Source organism: Dermochelys coriacea, chromosome 6 (assembly GCF_009764565.3).
Source record: "Dermochelys coriacea isolate rDerCor1 chromosome 6, rDerCor1.pri.v4, whole genome shotgun sequence".
Classification (NCBI taxonomy): Eukaryota; Metazoa; Chordata; order Testudines; family Dermochelyidae; genus Dermochelys; species Dermochelys coriacea.
Genome location: NC_050073.1, coordinates 85,262,413 through 85,285,269, shown reverse-complemented (window position 1 = coordinate 85,285,269; position 22,857 = coordinate 85,262,413). Strand labels below are relative to the sequence as shown.

The 22,857-nt window shown below is 50.6% G+C and overlaps 1 protein-coding gene across 17 annotated transcripts in view; it reads left to right on the top strand.

The window, feature by feature from the left end:
• Nucleotides 1-269: 269 nt before the first annotated feature.
• The window catches only part of ABCD4 (ATP binding cassette subfamily D member 4), a 28,414-nt gene continuing 5,826 nt past the window's right edge, over nucleotides 270-22,857 (top strand). For 2 of the 17 annotated variants that reach the window (XM_038404594.1, XM_043516167.1), the window contains exons 1-11: nucleotides 8,751-8,876; nucleotides 9,920-9,970; nucleotides 13,356-13,477; nucleotides 14,992-15,083; nucleotides 15,893-15,982; nucleotides 18,575-18,795; nucleotides 19,120-19,211; nucleotides 19,476-19,512; nucleotides 21,581-21,630; nucleotides 22,065-22,117; nucleotides 22,642-22,718. In XM_038404594.1, the coding sequence (XP_038260522.1) occupies nucleotides 9,946-9,970; nucleotides 13,356-13,477; nucleotides 14,992-15,083; nucleotides 15,893-15,982; nucleotides 18,575-18,795; nucleotides 19,120-19,211; nucleotides 19,476-19,512; nucleotides 21,581-21,630; nucleotides 22,065-22,117; nucleotides 22,642-22,718 (859 nt within the window). In that variant the 5' untranslated portion in view covers nucleotides 8,751-8,876; nucleotides 9,920-9,945. The other 15 variants (XM_043516158.1, XR_005293413.2, XM_043516157.1 and 12 more) reach the window with 15 other exon arrangements.

Genomic DNA, 22,857 nt, shown 5'->3' with positions numbered 1-22,857 from the left:
CAAAGAAAGTCCAGATGCTACAAAGAGCCATGTGGTGACTCGGTAGGGGGCGCAGTGCTAGTATTGCTCTCCCCAGTGTTGCAGACAGTGGCGCTAGGAGGTGCTGTGCTGTAGGGAGCGGTGGTGGTGATTCCGGACTTTATGTGGCTGCAGTATCTTCTTATCCGCTGGGTGGCAGTGTAACACTTGAGCAGCAGCAGCGGACTCCTGGCCTTTCTAGCCCGCCCCGCGAGATATCTATCGTATGGGATTTTCCTTCCCTGCCGCCATGTTGACCGCGTCCGCTCCTTCCCTTTCCCGGAACTGCTCTATCTCAGCCGTCGAATTCTATGGTCCCTGCGGCGCCTGTCTGCCTCGCGCTGTAGCGTCTCCATAGTTCCATTGGTGGGCGGGCTGAGAAGGGGATCTCATGAATATTCAGACCGAGTGATGGGTATTCATCACGTGGCGCTGGGGGCGGGGCAGGACGCTGGCGATGTGACGGTCTCTTTCGGACTCTGGCCCGGGCGGCGGCGGCGAGGGGGCTCGGGTCGGGTGGTGCTGGGCTCATGGCTGTCGGGAGCGCGGCGGTAGGGAGCGCCGGCAGCCGGTGAGTGGGAGCGGGGTGCAGTGGGGAGGGATATGGGGGGGGCGCGTTGGTTGGCGAGGGTACGACGTAGGTGGGGGGCGCGTGTTCTGGCAGGGCGTGCAGGGGATATGGGGGCACGTTGGCTGGAGGGGGTACGGGGAATATGGGGGTTCTTTGGGTGGTGGGGGTATAGGGTAGGGGCGCGTTGGCTGGAGCCCCCCGCATACCCCCCTGTGCCCCCCGCCAGACCACGCGCCCTCCATTGGTTGGCAGGGTTAGGGGGTGGGGGGCATAGCTGGAAGCAGGACGGGAGGAAGAGGAGAGGGAAGCTGTGTACTGTCCAGGATCCCAGAGGCTAGTCCAGGGTGGTGTGGGGCTGACTCAACTGCCTGTGGGGGACTGGAAAGGAGCCTGAGTGTGTTCTGATATTACAGCAGTAAGGGCCACACAAGTACCTAGATAGCTAGGGAAGGGGAGCTGACAGAGAATGGGGGCTGGTGGTGGGAGGGGGGGTGTCCTTTGGATAGCAAAAAGTGGTTGTTGCGGGAAGAGCTGGGAGAGCCCATGGATAGGAATGTGATGTAGAAGGAGATGTGAAACTAATGAAGGGAGCGTGACCCAGAGAGGGGGGAGTTGTTGGCGCAACAGAACAGGAAGATGGCTTTAGCCTCAGCACTTTGATTAGACTTTAGGATCCAACTCAAGAGTCAGGTGGGCCCGGAATCATCTCTTTTTCCCCCATTCAGGTGTTTCATTGGCAGGACAAGCTAGATGCATCTTGCCAGAGTGTAAAATAGCCACGCTTCTTGGGCATGCGCTGGAGGTAGATCTAGAATGCTGGAGCAGCAGCTTCTCTGATTTGCACTCAGTGGGTGGAATCAATCTCACCATCCAACCATAAGGTCTAGATCCTGCCTGGTGCATGAAGCATGATAAGGGGCCAAGCCTGTCCCAGCCTGTAGAAGGCACAGGAAAGGATTCATATTCTCCAACATGAAGAGCCATCTTGGCTACTCTCTTTTGGGACCCTCCAGCACAAATGCTCTGCTGTGGAATCCCTGACTAATGAATTCTTATTAACACACTTGACGACTGGCTGGCTGGCTGGCCTTGGACCAAGCAGGTGTATCTTCCATGGGGCAGCTCTGCAGTTTGTTCTCTTGGCATGTAGAGTCCTTTATTTTGAGGATCACTGCACTCCTGGTGCCCCAAGGCTAGTCTATGGCCTCTCCTGCAACTGTTACTGGGGATGTGAGGCTCCTCCATTGAGGTAGAGGAAGGATTGAGAGTCTGGTTCCAGGGAAGTAGGCCCTGGGGTGGGGTGGAGCAGAGATGGCTACTTCTCTGTAAAAGGCAGATTACATAGTGCACCTTCAGGAGTCCAGTGCCTGCTTGCTAACTCACTCTCCTGCTCTTTCTCTCACTCTCTCTCAGCAGGCCCCAGCCCCAGCTGGACCTACAGTTCCTGCGACGCTTCAGGAAGATCCAGGCCATCTTGTTTCCCAGATGGTCCTCCCAGAATGTGCTCATGTTCCTGACCCTGATGAGCATTGCCCTATTGGGTGAGCTAGTGAATGGCTGGCCTAGATTGGGCTGGGCTGGGCTGGGCTGGGGGACAGAGGGGAGGGGGGCAACTCCAGGCCTTTCACTGGGGCATGCTTCTTGCCCCTCCTCCACTGTGCCTCCTCAGCCCTTCATTTTCTCTCTGTTTTTCTTCTTGCCTCCCAGAGCAGTTGGTCATTTACCAGGTGGGATTGATCCCCAGCCAATACTACGGGGTCCTGGGGAGCAAGGACTTCTCTGGGTTCAAAACCCTGACTGTGATTGCTGCGATACTCATCATACTCAATTCCACGGTAAGAGAGGCATGTGCTCCCAGAGGGCTAGGGAGAGCAAAGAGGGACCCTATGATAAAACAGTAACCCTTCCTTATCTTCACTCTTAGGGTGGGGAGGAACAGAGAGGGATCCTATAAAAAAGGAGATCCCTCTGTAGGCTGCAGCATGTGCTCTCAAGCCTGGGTTCTCCAGATGGCCTGGGATTTGTTGATGAGACCAGGGATCCCTTGTCAGCTTTACTCCTGGGGGATTCTGCACTACTGTGTATGTGCATAATTAATGAGACATGCATATTTTAAATTTTTTATGCAAAAAAAGCTTCTGCTGAAATGTTGCTGCAGTTCTGCCTTTTGCCCACCAGAGGACTGTCAAGGCTGATTCCTTTGGCACTTTGAGTGCAGAAGGTGGGGGCCTGCAAGGATTCTAAAAATCAATACAGGCCACTTCTTGTATTAAACTCCCAAGGTTACAGCTTTTCTCTGACCTTGGATGGGTAGATGCTGCCACCACCCAAGTGAAAAACCCCTTTGAGGACCCAAGAAGGCGCACTTGGGAATTCCTTCCTGTGGGGTACCCTCAAGCCCTTTCACCCCTCACTCCCACCCCCACCCTGGGGAAGAACTGAGGGAAAAAAACAAAAGAAATCAGCTGTTGCCACCAGCTAATTAAACAACATGTGCCCAAACCTCTTGCGACACAAAAATCCAATCCTGTTCTTAAAAAGGTACATTTTATTAAAAACAAAAAAATACATCTGGAAACTCAGGCTATTTCTAGATTTAAAAAACAAACAACCATTTACAAGGATTAAGCATCAAGAATAACGTTCTTGAGGTCCAACTTAAAGGTTACAAGCAAAACAAAAGCATTTGGGGTCAGCACAGAGGAGTCCATAAGCTATAAAGAAATAAAAAGAGATAAACCTAATCGCATCTTCCTAGACATTTCCTGATTTACTTACATGTCTGGGATTTCAAATGAGTAGTTTCTAGGTATGACACCGATGATTTTTCATACCTGGCCCAAAGCTTCTTACAGCATAACTGCATCCCTGTCTGCCTCTCCCCAAGAACAAGCACAACAGACAGACAAAAGGGGAGTCTTTTTTCAATTTTAAAAAGTTCTAGCCTTCCCATTCGCTCTTTTGGCCAGGTGCCCACTCACTTCCTTTTACCTGTGCATCGCAGTGAGACTTTTAACCCTTTACAGGTAAAACAAGTAGAGAACAGCTACTAAGAGGAATTTTATAACTAACTGGTGGGCTGGATCCATAAAAGAGAGCTTCCTCCCTCCCCCCTTTCATTTATCACAAGGGTGCTGTGGGGCAAGAACAGCAGAAGCTCCCAGCAGAAAATAACTTCTGCAGTTCTGCCTTTTACTCACCAAAAGGCATTGTGGTGATAGAACTCAGCAGCAGCTCCCAGCCAGCTAGGGAAGAGAAAGAGCCTGCCTTCTTCACAGCACCTGTCAGGCCAGGTCAGGAAACGGGCTATGGGGAGACAGCGTTGGGTGCTGGGGGAGTCAGGGGCTCATAAGGGCTAGTATGGGAGGACAGACTAGGGCAGGGGCTGAATGGGAGTGGAGGAACAGGACCACGGTGAGGGGGAGGGAGCTGTAGGGCCAGATGGTGATGGGGGAGTGCAGAGCTACGTAGGGACAGAGGGTGGTTGAGTGGGGGCACAGAGACGCATAGGGACAGAGGGTACAGAGCCACATAGGGACAGGGGGAGGAGTGCAGGCCACATGGGAGTGGGTGTCTGAGTGGGGGTGGAGGGACACATGTAGACAGGAGCTGCAAGGACACGGGTGCTGGAATATATAGGGACGGGGCAGATGTGCCTGAATGGGAGAGGCTAAGGGTCAGCCAGGGTCTGCATGGGGGAAGCTCACTAACAATCCCTCCTCACCTCCCAAAAAAACCTGTTCCATATTTTTCCTACCCATACCCCTCCAAGTTAACACCCAGGCTCCTTCCCAACAATTTACTTTCCTCTCCCTTACCTCCTCTGTTACCCCCCCGACTCCCCCAAGCCTTTGCACTGTTTCTGAGGCGTGTGGGAAATACAGTTCTGTATTGTAGGTTAAATGAATTATTATTTAGAGTTCTGTATTAATATGCCTAATAAGGAATCTATTTGTCAAAAAAAATTTCCTGAATCTTTTTTTGACGTCTGTATTGTTAAAGACGTACTTGCTGACAGGTATTTTGAAATAAATGACCAAAAATAATTGAAACTGGTGTGATTTATATTGCATATTTTATTTGTCAATATAACAGAATATTAAAATATTGTGTGCCAAAAAACTAATAATTCTGCACAGAATTCCTCCAGGAGTACAGCTCGCAACGTTGCTCTTGGAGCTTGGTACTCAAAGGGAGGGACTGAGACTCCCTTCTGCCCTGTGCAGACAGCTGAATGTGGAATGGGCCATTTAGTTTTTTATTTCTGATTCATTTTGGATTTGTATCGTTAAATGATTGCTCTCCCTGCCCCTCTTTCTGTCTCTCTTTGCCTCATCTCAGCTGAAAAGCTTGGACCAGTTTATCTGTAACCTGATGTATGTGAGCTGGAGGAAGACTCTCACCGAATACCTTCATGGCTACTATTTCCAGGGCCAGGTGTATTATACCCTGAACGTGCTGCGTGAGGACATCGATAATCCGTAGGCCGCTCGAAACTTCTTTCAGCCTCTTGCTTGGTGTCTCCTGAACTGCTTCTCGCTCTTTGGCTGTCATGTCTGTGTATCTGGCTACCCTTGGTAGGGGGCCATTTTGAGCTCTCTGTGTGTGTGTAATTCTGCTCTGTGGGTTTTTCTCTAGGGCTGGGTGGCCTGGGCCCCTATCTCTGTGCCTGGTAGGAGGCACTTCCTGACAGAGAACTCTCTTCGTTGCCAAAAGATCTCACTGCCTGCAGGTTGACGGAAAGTGCTGTTGTTTCTGTTGGTGGGTCGTCTTCTGTGCTGCCTGGTCTTTCCTACCTCGTGCAGCTCTCCCTACCCCCACAGCCAGCTCCCTCCCGCAGGGCCTTGCTTCCCTCTCAAAGACTCTGCTCTCCCTGGTAAGGATGTGAGATCATCCTTTGGGCTGGTGCTTTGCCCAGGGTAAATCCTTCCTCTTTGACAGGGCTCAAATCTGGAGCAAGGAAAAATGCCCACTTGAGGCTTAAAATAATTAGACTAGTTATTTGCACAGCAGTGTTGGTTATAAACAAAACTCCATGTGCTGTGCAGCATGTTATCCTGTGGAGGGACTTTGGAACCATACAGCTGGTTCCCCTCTGCCCTCTTCCCCCCTCTCCCCAGTCCAGCTGGGACAGGCTTCTTTGTTTGTTTTAATCTTAAACTACCCAGAATTTTTAATTTGATGCAGATGTTTTTCTAAAAGGTTTTGACAGCCAGGCAGGGCTTTTGACACCTGGGAAAGGCTTGGGAGTTGGCTTTGTTTCTTGCAGTAGAGGCCTTTAGAACTTGAGAAGGGGGTATATCTTCTCTTTTCCATCCCCTTTTGGGCAGAGTCAGACGTGACTTTGAACTTGGGAGTAGTGGGTGGAGAGTTGAATTCCTCATAGTTCATCCCAGCAAAGTTTGACAACTGGCTTCTCCTTTACACCCCACTGCAATATTTGCCACTGCATTAACAAGCAGGGGAGAGGAGGAGTATATTAGCTGGATGATTCTGATAAAATGATGAGCAGCTAAATAGTTAATGTTGTCGTTTGAATCAACATCTTTAGGCTTTTGAGAGGTCCCTCCGTTTAGCTGTCACCCCTGCCAAAGCTATTGTTTCAGGCTGCCTATAGATTTGTGAAGTCAACACTGTGTTAGTTGCACTCGTATCACGGTTGGAGGGAATAGGGGCTGTATGCATTTTTTTTTTGTTCAGATTCTGGATGAAATACTTGTGGCAAAATAAAAAAAACAATCTGTAGCAAGTTACATGGCTGCATAATGACATTATGGCTGAGGAATGGGTACTTCAGACTTAAATAGCTAGTGATACAATTCGCTTCTCTTACTGGTGACACCTCCAAGGGAATTGAGCTGAGCCCAGAGATAGTTACAGGAAATGATTGCTTAATGGAGACCATAACTCTTGTTAATGGAGATGACTTCAGGTAATTTAGTCCTCTCAAATAAGAGGATCATGATCACTTTGTAATAAAAGTGATTTAGCACCACATCTGTGTGGGATGGAGATAGAGGAGTGGCACTGAACTATGATTCTCCAGCCATGACTGGAGCTGCCGCCCACCTCAAAAAATGTTTGTTGCTGACAAAACTTTGCACTAGACCAAACTTGCAGAAACAAGTTTAGAAAGTAGTGCCTAAGGTCAAGACACCTGAATGCCTCGTTAGTGTGATAGGCAGTCAGTGTAGAGCATGGATCAAAACCAAAAACTCATGCACACCCAGCTGTTCCTTCAGGGAAGGAACAGAGAGGCCCCTCACCAGACTTATCTTAGTCAAATGTTTGCTTTTAACCTTGGGATGTGCACTATATAATCAGGGCCCCCTTGGTTCCTCAGCAACGTGGGACCAAATTGTACGGCAGGAAGTCTTAAATTCTGCGGCAGAATGAATGTGTTGCTATGGCTCACTCCCCACCCCCAAACAAATGTGTTCTGCTATGGCTCATAATTGAAAATACTCCAGGACATAAATGTGTCTGATGGGTTTTCCTCTGGGATCTTCCTCTACCAGGAAGTTAAAGGCTAAGCAGTAATGGTGAGGTGGTGTCTTATTAGCTCACACAATGCAAATCAAACTGGGGACTATCTCCCTTTCTTTCTCTCTCACTCCCCTCTGTGTGTGTGTTGGGGGGGGGGATAAGTAGATGGGCACTGTCGGGTATCACATCCAAACAGCTCAGAGTTCTAGCAGCGTATCCGAATTAATATTGCTTATAAGGAGCCATAAATGTTGTTTAATAGACAAAGGAAAGACAACGTTCCTGTCCCGGGTTTCCAGTCTAGTTAAAATGTAACTGGATGAGAGATGGTTACAAACACTTGTGAAGAGGGAGGGCGGCAGCAGTAAGATCAGTGTATGATGGAGCAGCATAAAAACAAAAAGCTGGTGCTGTTTTGGGGTTGCAGAGGGAGCATGTCAGAGTTAAGAAGGGGAGAGTCTCCCGCCCCCTGGCTCTAGGGAAACCGTGCCTCCTGTACTGTGTTGGTTCAGGGCACCTCCTTTCCAGGCAGGTATTGACAAATTGGAAGGAGCTCAAAGGAGAGCAATGAAAGTGAGGGATTGATTTATGGAGAAAGTTTTGAAAAACATGTGTAGCTTGCATAAGGGGCCAGCCTACACGCTAAACATAAGCCGGTCAAGCAGCTCATAAGGGGCCAGCCTACACGCTAAACATAAGCCGGTCAAGCAGCTCATTACAGCAGGGTCAGCCTTTGGCAGTGTGGTTAGGGCCCCTCACTGTGTTGTTAACTGGTATGTGTAATCAGGCTAAGGGGACCAGAAGTGACTTGGTGGGTTTTGTGTGCACATGAGGCCCCAAGAGATGGCTAAGTAGCGGCAGGGTTGTGAGCACCAAGGGGGGAGAAGGGTGATTCAGGATGGGCTAAGGGGTAAAACTGGGAATGGGATGAAGATAATAAAAGGAACATTGTGCCTGGGTGGTGGTAGTGGCATCTTAATAAGTCCTGTCAGGTTGTGGAACGGTTTTGCAAGGGAAGTGGTGGAAGTCCGATTACTTGCTTCCTCAAAAACTGGATTGGACAAAACCCTGAGAATAGACAATGGAACAGCCCTGCCCAGTGTGTGGGATGGAAGTGGTGGGGGAAGAAACTAGGTGCGTCCTGACGGGGCTTTATTATCTCTGTTCTGTTTTGCTCTTGTTTTCATAGTTGGCTTTAACAGTCAGTGTTGTTTTATGTCGAGCAGAGACCAGCGAATCAGTCAGGATGTGGAGAGATTCTGCAGACAGCTAAGCTCCATGGCCAGTAAACTCATCATCTCTCCTTTTACACTGGGCTACTACACCTATCAGTGCTTTCAGAGGTAGGATCTCTGCACCTTCCCATTGGAGTACTGCACCTCTCCGAGCTGCTTTCATATCATCCCTGGGAGTGCTGTGGTTCTCAGAACTTAGTGGTTGGGAATTTGAAGCCTGGCACTAGCACATGGTGTGGGATTCCTGGCACTGATCTGGTGGGGGTGACTCTGACTATGCTGGAGCAGGAGGGGGGTAGAGTTCCTAGTCCTAGTGTACTGAGGTTCATGTGTAGGGTTCCCAGCAATAGTGGGGTGGGTGTTGCTTTGACTGCACTCCCAGTCTAGTGTGTGGCCTTTCCTGGGTTTGCTAACTAACCTCTCCCCATCTTCCCCTTTAGCACGGGCTGGCTGGGCCCAATAAGTATCTTTGGGTATTTTGTCATTGGGACTGTTGTTAACAAGGTGCTGATGAGTCCCATTGTGTCAAAACTGGTGCATCAGGAGAAGCTGGAGGGGGATTTCAGGTGAGTGGTCGGAGTCTTGCTGTCACTGACCCTTCCTTTCTGGAATTGCTCTGTTTAATGGCAGCTTGCTCGTTCCCCAGTCCAGTCCACTCAGTGTGTGACTCAGATGTGGCTAATCTCCTCCCTGCTCCTTGACTAAGCAAATCAGCCTGCTCAGCTCTTTTGAGTGCACAACCAGCCCACTGAACCCAGCCTCAGAGAGACCCATCTGGAGTCAACCTGCTAAGCCCCAGCCATCCCTGCCACTAGAGTGTGACCTGGTGAGATAGCGCCCCTGGGTTTCTGTTGGTCCAGTCGTCAGTGTTTTCCACCGATCCCTCGCTGCTGCTGCTAATTGCAGTGAGGTGCTGTGGAGTAGAGGGAGCACGGAGCTTCTAATAAGTTGGATCTTAATCCACGTTCACCAAAGATGGTGGCTGAGACTTGAGGCATTGCTCTTCCTCCCACCGCACACATGCACTTACCTTCATGATGTGCCTGAAATCCCCACAGACCCCCTAGGTCTTCTAAATCTCTCCTTATGCTTTGGGGCATAAACTGTGAAAGGTATTGTATCAATGACCAGGTGCATTGTAAGGGTTTGACAGCTTCCTCTATAGCATCCATCACTGTCAGAGGTGTGGACAGCAGAGCAGATGTACCCTTGGTGTGATACGGTGCAGCATGGGGACACTGAATTAGAAGGGCTCATTGATCTGATCCAGTGTATCTCGGATACTGGGCTAGTAAACAAGATATGGAATACTGGACTGTCCCAGCGAGTGGGATGCCAGTGGTCCAGTGTGATTGGTGCAGAAGGGAGGAGACCAAACTAGACCACTGAACTGACCTGCTCTGATGGTACCTATGTATAGGGCAGTGTAGTGCCCTTCTGAACCTTGCTCAAGGCCCCTGGGCCTATGTTAAGTCTCATTCCTGGACTAAGAATCTGTCGGATCACTCACTATGATAGCAGGAGCAGGAATGGATTTTTCTGTTGCAGGGATGTTCATTGTTTATTCTGTGGGGTGGTCGCATCTCATGTTTTGGTTTGTGTTGTGCAGGTTCAAGCACATGCAGATTCGTGTAAATGCAGAGCCAGCTGCTTTCTACAGGTAAATGGTGGATTAATCTGTTCCTTCTCATCTCTTCTCGTGACCAGCTCCTAGAATAACTGCTCAGTCATGTTTTCCAGAACAGTAAGGGAAGGGACCTATCCTGTTGCTTGCACTGCCTTGTCCTGTTCTTTTTGTTTAAAAGCTCTTGTCCCTGCCCCCTGTGCCTGGTACCAAGTCTCTAACTTGCTGTTCTGCTATGATCCCACTGTGATCCAAGTACAGGGCCTGTGCTGGGTCCTACCTTTCCTTTAAGAAAAAGTGCCTGTAGGATGTTTCCTAGACCTGTGATTGTGCCACAGTGCCTTCCTTTGGTTCTGCTCAGCACCTGCTGGCAGTGGTCAATAAATAACCCAGGTGCATTAAAATCCTAGGAGTTGGAGAGGAACAACCTTTTTCCCCTCTTTCCCCCCCCTCCTCAGGGTCCAGTTTCAGATTATCCTATGGCCTACAGACCATTTTCTGGTGCATCAGACTGGGGCCTCTTCTACTACTCTGGGAGACTGTTGAAGGGCCTCATCCTATCTTGTTAAGATCCTCTCCTGAGATCTGTCTAAGGTTCCCTTTTCCTAATTTCATCCCACTACTCTCTCCTATTTCCCCTTTGTTGTCAGCCCAGCGAAACAGACTTTAGTTCTTTCTCTCTCCTTCTAGCTCAGTCCCTCTGTCCCCCTGGTCACCTTGTTGATCTTCTGCAAGTTGCATCCACTCTGTCAATGTCTACTACTATTGAGGTGCCTAGAATTGAGCATGCTTTCCCAGGCGGGACCAGTGCTGTATGGTGTCTGCAATGTCTCCCAGTGTTGTACTTCTTGTGAACATCATTAGCATGCTCTTTACCCCCCTGAACCAGATCATTACTAAAGATGTTGCATCCAGTTGGCTAGAACCCTGATGCCTGAGGGCCCCCAGCTTAAGTCTGGAGTGGAGTGCCTGGCTGTGGGCAATGAAGGTCAATGTTACCCATACCTTCTAGCCTTAGCACTATGGGATCTTATCACTGGGGGCTGCCCCATTCTCCAGCCCTCCCTGTCTCCACTGTGTACGTGGCTCACTGGCCTGATCTGGTTAAGCACCTGTAGCGGTTCTTCCTCCATCTGTCTAGCCCAGTGCTGTGCCCATGTGGTGCTAACAATAATGGGAGCTGGAGACAAGTATCTTCACTGCTGTATCATCTAGGCATGGTGAGAGCAGAATTGGACAATGTGGTGGCAAAAGCACCTGCACTGGACCTACACTGGCAGCTGCTCTGGGGCTAGCCCCATGCGCCGCTCTGCGGGGGCTAGAGTTGGTAGAAATTCAGTATGGACACAGCCTGCATTTGAATACTAAACATTTTATCTTTTTCCGCTTTTTGCCACCTGAGGGCGGTGTAAACTTTGTGAATGAGTGGAAGTAGCTGTTGCAGATCTCAGCCCAGGTGGCTTGGTGTGTAAATGGAGCTCTCGGGTGCAAGGATCTAGGCTCCCAGGGTGCAGTCAGAGTGGTGCTGATCTAAGAGTCAGCAGTGACTGCGACTATATCAGCAGCTACTAAAGCTGGGGTGGGAGAGGAGCCCCCTTCCAGGCTTGAAATCCAGTCTTAGTCCGACAGCTCCAGGGACATGAATTTGATAGGCACAGATTCACTTGGATTAGCTGTGTAAAGTACTTCACGGTTTGGCTTCTCAGGATGTTGAAGGCCTGAGCCAAAGTGACCCACAAGAGACCAGTAATCGGTCCATTTCTGCTCCAGTGTGATAATAGTTATAGAACAGTGGCCAGGCTAAGGCCTTGGCATCTTGGTGGTCAGGGGTCAGGTAAACAGGCTAGACATCACCTCCTCAGCTCGCCACGCTGCTTCCCTTTCTGGATCCAGGAACACTGCAGGATGTTGCCTTCTGGAATGGATGGACTCTTGGTTCAGGTGCATGAAGTAGCCCCATGGGTGCCCTAGTCCAGTATTGGACCTTGCTGTCATCACTTGCCTCCTTTTTGCCCTCCATGTCTAATAGAAATACCAAGGTGCTCTGGCAGATTCTTTCTCAGAGCCACCTGCCTCGGCCGAGGAACTCCTCAGAGGCATGTTCACCAGGCAGCACCTGGGTATTTAGTGCCTGGCCACCACAATAACATTGCACAGATACTATGGTGATGGGCATGCTCCAGATAGCTACAATAGTCCTGCAATGTTTTCATCACTCTGCAGTGCACCCAGCATGTGATGGCTTTTGCAGATCCATGGCATGCTACTGTCTTGTTTTGCAGAGCTGGGCAGGTAGAGCACATGAGAACTGATCGCCGGCTGCAGAGCCTTCTGCAGACACAAAGGGAGCTGATGGGTAAAGAGCTGTGGCTCTACAGTAAGTGGAGAATTTCCTTGATTAGCAGGGACATGTGGCAGCTTCATCACGGTAATCATCAGACCTGGGGAGTGCGTCCCCAGAGACATATAGGAGTGCTGGCTACTCCTCCGCTGCTCATGGCTGCAGGAGGCCATACCTGTTGGTGTACTGGCACCTCAGGTGTTTGTTGAGGCAGCATTGTCTTCCTAGAGGAGAGCCCAGGAGAGGATGCCGTGGGGGAACACTGGCAAAGCCAGAGGACCAAATCAGGAAATGGGTTTTGCAGGAATCCAGACTCTGAGGGGAACAGGTGGCAGCAGCAGTTGGGATTTCAGTCATCCACACTAAGAGCGTCAGGGAAACTGGGCCCTTGGAAGGGAGTAGGGTTGGTGGGGATGAACGGGAGCTGCTCTGAGACCATGTCTGTGTAACGCATGACCCTCTTGGCCTGATGCTGCCCGGAAATCTTGACTGTGATCCTGATTCCAGCCCCCCCTGAGCCAGTCCCTTAGTGCTTAGAGTCAAGGGCAAGTGAGTGCCTTGCCTTCAGGGTACAATCTAGAGCTCTGCAAATCGTGGAGTGGCATATGTGGGAATTCTGAATACTTGAGCATTTCTGCCTTTCCTGTGTTCCTTAGGAAGGTCAGTGATGTAGGCTTCCTGCCCCAGCCAGATCCCACGGATATTCCTTCCTGCGTCCTGGCTTGGCTGGCCACTTTGCTTCCCCATGTTTCTAAGAGGCAGCGGGGGCTCTGACATTTGGAAAGAAGTAGGCTAGGTGGATTTTGCCCTGTCTAAGGTACTCTAGCTGTGTGGGTGGTGGTATCTGGATGGCTTTTTCTCCACTTTGGTGCCCTGGCTGGGGGAGCTTCATGCCAACAGGTTTCATCTCTGTGATGTGGGTCTTTTGCTGTCTTTTTCTTGGTCCCTGAGGTGCAATGTGAGGCGTTTGAATGGGGGGGGCGGGACTAGTTCTGTTTGGCCCCAGAAATTGGGCTTGGGTTTGCCTGGGACAGAGGGTGCTCCCTGCTCATTAACTCCTGCCAATGTGCTTATATCCAGTTGGGATCAACACCTTTGACTATCTGGGCAGCATTCTGAGTTACGTGGTGATTGCCATTCCCATCTTTAGTGGTGTCTATGGCGACCTGGGTCCAGCTCAGCTGAGCGCTCTGGTCAGCAAGGTGAGTTCAGCATGTGTTCCCTCTGCTGCGTTTCTTCCCCTTGCACCCTGCAGGATACTAGGCCAGGGGGTGTGACGTAGCACAGGCTGACCCAATCCTGAAGGTCTGGTGCTAAGTCTGAAGACAGCAATGTGTTGTGCAGGGCTGGGCTCCAGTGAAAGAGGTGGCTGGTATTGAGAGCAGAGCGAGCAGTGCGCCGCAAGAGGCAGTGCTGGAGGTTGAGGGGGTGATTGCCCCTCGCTAGGGATGGCTGACTTCACTGAGTCACACTCAGGACGTTCTTTGCCAACATAAGGCTAGAAACGTAGGCCCTGTGCTTGCAAACTCTTAGGTATGTGATTGACTCGATGCACTCGCGTATGGAAAGCTAATCACACACACAGGCATTTGCAGGATCAGGCCCTCCTGTTTTAAATGAAAGGTTACATACTGATGAGACCGCACAAGGCATCGGAGCAGGGCTGGGCCCATGCAGCACTGCCAAGCCCACTGCTTCTGCTGACTGAAGAGAGGCTGCAGCAGCTGGTTGCTCATGGAACCACCCTGTCCACAAACCAGATTCTTGGCTCTAAAAGACCCTGTCTTCACGGAACTGCTCTGTCTAGAAGGCTGATCTCTCTCCTGCTTTTGTTGCCTCACTAGGCCCCTAGGGAGGGGCCTCCAAATCTGACTGGTTCCCAGCTAAACAAAATCAGCCCAAGACTGGTAATGCAGATCTAAAAGCAGCCAGCTTAGCATTCCAGGCTGTGTAGCAGAGACATGCATCTGAGAGTAGCAGACCACTTCCAGAGCAGGGGATGGGGGGAGTGGTCAGCGTGACACCAGGGAGAGGACCCCGACCCTAGTGCTGGCAGCAGTCACAGTGTAGCTTGGCAGGATGTGGATGAGCTAACTGAACAGCTGCAGCCTGTTTGTTTAGAATTCCTGGTGGTTCTTCTGGTTGGTCCTCTTTCGCTTAAAGCTGTTAGAGGCTTTAACCCTTGGAGTACTGAGAGGAGCTCCCTAAGGCATCAGTGTGAGGGGCTCGTCCAGGGCTCTACAGAGTGTTCAGGCCAGTGGGGATTCCTGTGGGGAATGAGTCCTGGTGCCCTCTCCTCCCCAAGTCCTACCACCAAGCCCCCTGGCCAGTTATTGTGTTTGCAGTGGGCTGATCGTGTTCCCTACAGGGATGGCCTTATGGGAGGCAGTTCACTCAATGGCTGTGGGGAGTGAGAAAGGGCAGCTCCTAGCAGACACCGGGCGGGATCTCCCCAGGGTCAACCTACAGGCTGATGCATGTGAGCCCTGTTATGTCTCTTGTCCGATGCCGCTTTCTCTGTGGTTCGTCCCTCCGTTGGGTCACCACTCTCCTCAAGTCTAAGTGACTGCACATGCTCACCTGTGATGGCTGCCCTAGCTGGGTATATGGTATTCACTGCTGCTAGCTTGCTGGCTGTGAGGGCAGGCACAGCCACCTGGGCGCTGCTGCTCCATCTCTGTGTTAACTCTTCTCCCGGTGTGTGCTTCTCCGGCAGAATGCCTTTGTCTCCATATACCTTATCAGCTGCTTCAGCCAGCTCATCGATCTCTCCACCACCTTGTCTGACGTGGCTGGCTACACGCACAGGTGAGAGTTGCCCTCCCTTAAGCCTGTCTCCAGGAGAGGGAACCTTCTTGGTGCCCCAGTGCAAGGCTTCTGGGACTGCCCCAGTCTATGGCTCTGGCAGAAGTGGGGAAGCTTGTACCCTAGGCAGGGCTCCTTGGAAAGGGGTGATTGCTAATGTGGGGTCAGCTTGTACAAGGTGTCATTCTTAGTATGAAGATAGCACCCACAGACCCAAACCCAGATAGTGCTAGGCATGGTCCGTCCATACACCTAGTGCGAGACTGCCCTTGCCCTAGAGAGCTCGCACTCAAAGGTCACTGCCGTGGGCCCATTTGGAACTGAGCTGGGCAGGGAGCACGTCTCTCCAGAGCCTGGGTGCTGATTGCCTAGGACTGGAATCCCCTTGCCAACAGAGGCCACTGAGGAGGCCAGATGCTGAATGGAAGGGTAGCTCTTCCTTTAAAATATGCCTTAGTCACAGCCCACTAGTGTCCATGTGCTTTCTAGTCCAGTGAGTAGCTTGCAATGGAAGGCACTGAACTGACTGCATGATGCCCGCTGCTTAGGAACTCTAGGTAATTCAAAAACAAAAGAGAACTCCTTTTAACCTCCCTCCAGTCCCCCAGGATGGATGTCCTGTCAGTGGTTCAGCCTGGCAGCTCTGCAGGGTAGGACTTGTTCTGTGTCCTGTACAGCACCGAGCACATTGCTCAGGCTAAACAAATATGAAATACAATCTGTTAAGAAGCCCAGTTGGGACAGGAGCTGGAATGTGGGGAGAGGGCTGTGGAGTCACATCTGTCCCTCTTGCTACCCTCTCTGTCTTACAGGATTGGGGAGCTGCAGGAGACACTGTTGTCTCTCTCCAGGAAACACCGTGATTGTGAATCAGAAGCCAAAACCAACTGGGACTTTGACAAGTGAGTGTCTGCGGCCAGCCTGAGCTTGGGATGGTAAATTACTGTCTGAAGCTGGGTTTCCAGGCTGTGGGGAAAACTCTCATGTTCATCAGGCATTTTGGATGTGCCTCTGGGATGGTAAAATAGGGTTTCTTCCAAACACTGCAGCCTAGGGTCCTTCTCCCTTGAATTCCCCTGGGAGTGCTATTAGGAGGGACAGAGGTCTGCATCCTTTGTGTCTGAGGAATAGGCACAAATTAAATAACCATTGGGCATGTCCCCAAATTTCCCTGAGGCGGGGAGGTATGTTCATGTCACTGGAAAATCAAGGAATTTGCAGCCTTGGAAATCAACCAGCTCAATAAGAGGAAAGTGCAGGTAGCCAGGTGTTTGTGAAAAATCCTTTTGAGGCCAGCAAGTTGAGCCTCCCTAACGCCAATGTATTTGTAATCATATGATCATACGATCTGTTACTGGCTGCCTCCACTCCCCTCCAACTGTCACACTCGCCTGTCACATCTTGTTTCAAATTAGTTTATAAACTGTTTGGGGCAGGGAGCATGTCTTCATGTGCATGCACATGCAGCACCCAGTACAGCGGGGTCCAGATCCCAACCAGGATTTCAGGGCATGACCATAGTGAAAATAGTAAATAAGTCGAGAGAGAGAGAGAGAGAAGCTCTATCTAGTCCACCCCGACCCCAGCAGCCAATGGGATTGTTCCTGATGATGTGTTCTCCAGGGCTTTGGCCAATTTCAGGCTCCCTGCAGTTCCTCACTGTATCAGTCCAAATGGGGCTCTCCTTCAGCATTTTCCTTCTTGCTGTTGTCGCAGATCATCACATCCTGTCAGACATGGACAGCCCCTGCATTTGGGGGGCGTTTCTACGCTTTGGAATGTGTTCCTTCCATCTGTGGAATTGGAACCAGTGCTTGGAGCGGTGGGGATCTGACGGTATGTTCGGGGTGTGGGCCAAACTTTCCAAACCTAGAAGTCTAAAAGCAGGCCTGAATAAAAGTGGCCTGCCTTTAACGGATGAGGACTGCGAGCCCCAAAGTCTGAAAATCCTGGCCTTGGCCTCTAACCATCAGATGCCTCTGGCCGGCAAAGTTACTTCTTTCCATTCCTGCCATTTCTGCGGTACCTGTGCTTCCCAATTCCTTCCTGCTGGGTTCCTGGTCCTGAGCAGGTTGCCGAGGAGAGGGCTGGATTCGCCTCATGCGTTAGGATTGTTGCTAGCTGAGCTCAGAGTGCAGCTCCCATTGTGGGCAGTGAGGCGTGAAGCAGAATGAGCAGTTTGGATCCTGCAGTCTGACAGTTTCTGACTTGCAGTCTGAGAAGATTGGGTCTGGGAGCCCCACTGAGTATAACTTGTGTAATAGCAGCCATGGCCCCCCGCAGGATCTGGGCCCCCTTGTGCTGGAGGCCGGACAAACATCTACAAAAACAGCCTCTACCTCAGAGAGCGTACGTTCTAGATCAGGAGTTCTTCGACTTTTGTACTGGTGACCCCTTTCACACAGCAAGCCTCTGAGTGCGACCCCCTCTTATACATTAAAAACACTTTTTTTATATATTTAACACCATTATAAATGCTGGAGGCAAAGCGGGGTTTGGGGTGGAGGCTGACAGCTTGCGACCCCCCATGTAATAACTTCATGACCCCCTGAGGAGTCCCAACCCACGGTTTGAGAACCTCCTGCTCTAGATAGGTGAGTGAGGGGAGAGGGAGACAGTGGGATCTAGGCCTCTTATTCATAGGAGGGTGCGTGTGTTTTAAAAAGTTATGAATGAATCGTCCACTCTCTCTCCATCGCTTGACCTGTCCGTCAATAAGTAGCTGATTCCTTACAGGTTGTTTTCCAGCTTGAATCACTGTTTAATTCTGGATTGAAGTGTGGCCCTGTTATGAAAGGGCCTCATAAGGTATGTCTGCACTGCAAAGAAAACCCTGTGGCAGCGAGTCCCAGAGCCTGGGTCCTTGGGCTTGTGCTACAGGGCTAACAGTAGCAGTGTAGACTTTCCCACTTGGGCTTGGAAACTCGCCCCCCTTGCCAGGTTTCAGAGCCTGAGCTCCAGCCCAAGTGGTAACATCTACACTGCTATTGTTAGTTCTGTAGCGTGAGCCTGGAATCAGCTGACCCAGGCTCTGAGACCTGCTGGCTAGGTCTTTTTTTATTTTTTTTTTTTCCAGTGTAGACCATCCATTGGGGTTGTCTATTCCCAGTACAGCCTTCCAGAGCTAGCAACTGTTATGGCAACATTTCCACAAGGGGGAGCTGGAGATCACATTTCGATGTTACCCTTTGCCAGAGCCCCTGCTGGAGGCCAGTGGCTTATGTGGTCTGTGCTGTGGTTTTGTGCTGGGTCACTGATTAGCCCATTATTTCATAGTGTAGCTGGTATAAATGACACCTTGGTACCCCAGTAACTGGTGCTTTCTAACTCAGAAGGCTGGAATCTGTTGAGTTTTTGTCTGTAGGCACCAGTCGCCATGATATCTAGGCCCTAAATGTGACATTAGGGGAGGCATGTCATTGAAAGGCATCTGCTCCTCACCACTTCGAGGCTCAATCACTTACGCTTGGCTCTTTTCTTCTCTCTCTGTTTTGGTGTTTGGGCTCCAGTGGTTTTGGAGAGCAGACTGTGCTGGGGGAAACAGCCTTCCTCCTGGAGCGAGTCTCTCTCTCGGTTCCATCCTCGGACAAGCTGCTCATCAAGGACCTGGACCTACGGATTTCCCAAGGGAACAATCTGCTGATCGTAGGGAACACTGGCACGGGGAAGACGTCGCTCCTGAGGGTCCTTGGTGGCCTCTGGGAGAGCACACTGGGTAAGGACGGTGACTTCTCCAAAACCTCATTCCACGAAACGGGGGGCAGGAGCTGGTGCTGCTGCAGAGAGGCTGGCAGGTGGAACTTGAGCCACGTGTGGCAAGTTAGGGCCTTGTGAGTGCTGTCACTGGTGCATTCAAGCTGTTCCCTCTCCCGTATGCTGTGGTGTGAACTTCTCATCCGTGCATTCTGCTGAGCACCTGACCTCTGGTCCATGGAAGCGTGATCATTACCTAGTGCTTGGATCTCACTAATGCAGGCCTGTGCACTGGGAAAGGGCTAGAAGGTGAGCTTGTGAGACTCTGTCTCTTGGATCTATGCAGGGAACATCCACATGCTGACCTGCTTTGGCCCCCATGGGGTGGTGTTCCTGCCGCAGAGACCTTTCTTCACAGATGGAACCCTGCGAGAGCAGGTGAGTGTTTGGTGCAGGGATCCCACAGGCTGGCTGCACAAAGTGACAGTCCCAGTCCCTAGATGCACTCTGTCAAAGTGGATGGGACGGGACAAGCAACCCCAGTGCTAGGAAACTGTGGGCTGCATAAAGGCTCATAGGAGAAAGGACTGGTGACAACTCATCTCCTTGCGTCCGAGTTCTGGGCCCAGCGTGTGGCTGTGATGAACTCCATGTCCAGCTTCCTCTGACATGGGTCTGTATTTGTTTGGTTTGTTCAACCAGGTGATTTATCCTCTGAAGAAGATTTATCCAGTTTCAGGTGAGTGGAAATTAATTGAAGCAGCTATTAAATGATCATTGGCTGCACCTGTCCTATACACCCCACTGGCACATTGTTTTTTCTAGCTCAGCACCTCCATGCCTGTCTGTACATTAGCAGCACTAACTCATTCTGCTTCTGCTGCCCTTAGCATTTCCTTGAAAGCCTTATCTGTGTCTGTAGTTCAGCTCCATGCTCTCCATACGCTTCCGGGAGGAGGATTCGCTCTTGTGAACAGCCCTTTGTGAAGCCACATTGGCTGCTGCTTGTCCCTTGTTCATTGCTACTTATGTACGGAATCTTCTAGGATTCCCTGCTGATTTCCATACGTGTGTGTGGAGAGGAAGTACTCAAATCGCCCTTACTACGCTTCTGAATTCCTCCAGATTCTGCATTAGTCAAACACTGAGTCTTCACCTTCTGACCAGTAAGAAGTAGGTCCATGAAGGGTATCTTAGGAGTGGAACTCCCCTATGAGACCAGAATCGGTGGATTCAGGGTGCTGTGGATTTTCTCTCTCTCAGTGGTGTTGTAGTTGCCCGTGACACTCCTTTGTAATGTTACCCAATATATTTCATCACCAGCCCCCTTCTGAACCAAATTGTCTTGTTGTCATGGTAAATATATATTGAGTTAGATTTCTGAAAGCACTTTTCCCAGCAGATATAGGTGTGTGTTTAAAAAACAAAAAGAACACTTAAATATACAAAAACAAAGCTTAAAAAAACCTGCCCATCCAAAGTTTACCCAGACCACAGGGCTACTTGTCCAGTGTAACCGCTCTTTTTATTGCACAACTCATAACTGGCCGCTCCCGCTCCTAGATTTGTTGTTACCCACCATTCAACAGGAGGTTATTTATTGCTGTACCAAGGAGGGCTGGACAGTCCATTTCTTGTAACTTTTATTGTGTTTTATGACTGCTTCACAGAGTGTAGAGCCTGCCTACAGAGCCTATTTTAAATAAACCTACCCTTCACAAAGAACCTGAGAAAATAGCTGGACTTTGCATTATGTCCTGAAGGCAAATGAATCCTGGTTCTGTCAGACCCATAGGAAGTGTGTTCCAGAGTCAGGCCCTGCTGTGGGTGATATCCTATGGGAGGAAAGAGAATCTTTCCCCTCCTCCTCCCCCCTCCCCCCCGCACTCCTCCCCAAAGCACACCCCTGTGACCAGTGTAGCCAGGAGTCAAGCCTTGTAGGACTCTATCAGTTATAACCAGACTGGAGTCTGATTGGAAGCCAGTGAAGACTGCAGAGCTCCAGTGTAATGTTGTCTGAGTGAAGTGATGCCCAATAAGCTGGCAACTACATTCTGCTTCCAGATAAGCTGGAGGCATAGCCACATGTAGAGTGCATTGGAGTCGCCTAATGTCAAGGTGGCAAAGGTTAACTTCACTTTAGAGGCACTTGGTAGGTACATGGCCCTTCTGCTTAGCTTCCACATCAGCTTACATGTCTATTTTAGATTTCAGCTGGCTGGCTCATTTTAGCTCTAATATTGTCCCTTCATTTGTTGGAACTTCTTGTTCCCCTCCCAGAACTCCCCATTTGCTGGTGCCTGTGTTCTGACCCTTGGGATTCCCCGGCTTGCAATATGAGGGTTTAGAGCTTTTAGGCAGTCTTGCTTAAGGCATGTTTCTGTTGCAGTTGGGCACAGTCAGAACTACTGAACCCTTGGTCCCTGTGTTTCTCCTCCCTTGCTCTCCACTGACCCAGGTTCTAGATATAGCTCTGAAACGTGCTGCCTAGAAGTCTGCCTTGTTCATGGTGCTGCTCCTGGATGTTGGTGTTTAACCTCCCCTGCATGTGGTGGGCCTGTAGGAGCCACTTGAGGATTGGCCTTGGGCCGAACGCTGGAGTGTGAAATCTGCAGCTCTTCAGCGGTTCAGACAATCAAAAGTTAGACTTGAAATGACTCCGTTGAAAAATAAACAAGCAACCAGAAACTCTCATGGGAAGCAGTGGGAGATTTGGGCCCGTTGGCCCATCCTTGGTGATCCCACAGAAGTGTTGCCCTAGTGGTACTCTTGTCCTGGATGTGGTGGTGATGCTCTTTGTGTTCTAGGGTCTGCAGATGATGAGAGGATCCTGCATTTCCTGGAGCTGGCTGGGCTGGTGAGTTGCTAAGGGAGCTGACAACAGCATAATGGGCCTGCTCTATTACTGTGCTCTCCTACCTCTCACGGCAGAGTGGCACAGTGCTGAGTGTCATGTGCAGGGTGTTATCTATTACCTGGACAGAACCCTCCTGCTAAGCCCAGCAGAGGAGGAGTATTGCTGTGGAAGGTGCGACACCGGTGAGGAGGTGGGAACGTATCAAAGGCAGGAGTGACCCCAGGGTGGGAGAAGGGATGTCATGGGAAGGTGAAATCAGGAGGCACGTTTGTGGGGGAGGTGACTTTGGGAGAAGGATGGAAAGGGGTTATTGAGGACAGCACTGGGGAGGAAGGAGGTGGTTCTATTCAGGACTGTATCTGCCATGGGAGGCTGTTGGTCAAAGCTGGGGACATGCCAGATTTTCATTAGTCTCTTTCCTGTGTCATTTGCAGTCTGAGTTGTTGGTGCGCACAGGGGGTCTGGACCAGGAGGTGGATTGGAACTGGTAAGGCTGGTGCAGTGTCTGAGGCTAGGTTTGTGAAGATTTCCTGGTTAGTGGAAGTGATTGCGGGGCAGTCACACAGAGCTGACCTGAGTTATGAGGGGAATATCCTCTGCATCCAGGCACACAGAGGTAAGGGAATGGTATTTTGGAGCAAAGATGTCATCTTTGCACTGAGTGTCTGTTCCAGCATCCCTGCCCCCAACATCTGAGTCTGATAATCCCACATAGGCACCTCTGCTCCCAAAGCAATCTGAGATCCCTGGGGCTGCAGAGCCACCCCGAAGCTCTGAATCTGACAGTTCTGGGTGCCAAGCTTGGAAAGGAGTTGGCTCCATGTGAGCGGGGGCAGGTGGGTGGGTGTGTGTGGCGGAGGGCGGCTGAGTGCCTCTGCAGGAGACTGCTCTGTGAGGCAGACAGTGAAGGTGGATCACGTGATTCTCTGGTGTTACTGATTGCCAGAGGGTTGGGTTCATCAGCAAGTTGGTGCTAATTGTGGCTTGTTCTGATTCTTGGCTCTGCTGCAGGTATGACATCCTGTCCCCAGGGGAGATGCAGAGACTCTCATTTGCAAGGCTCTTCTACCTGCAACCCAGATATGCAGGTGAGTGACAGCAGGCTGGCGAAGAGTAGGTCTCTGTGCAGCTGGAGGGGTAAACCGGCAGCGAGACTATTTAAAAACCCCCCTTTCCTTTGCCAGGAACCATCTGGGTCTCTTTGCCATCAGTAATGACTTCCTGTGT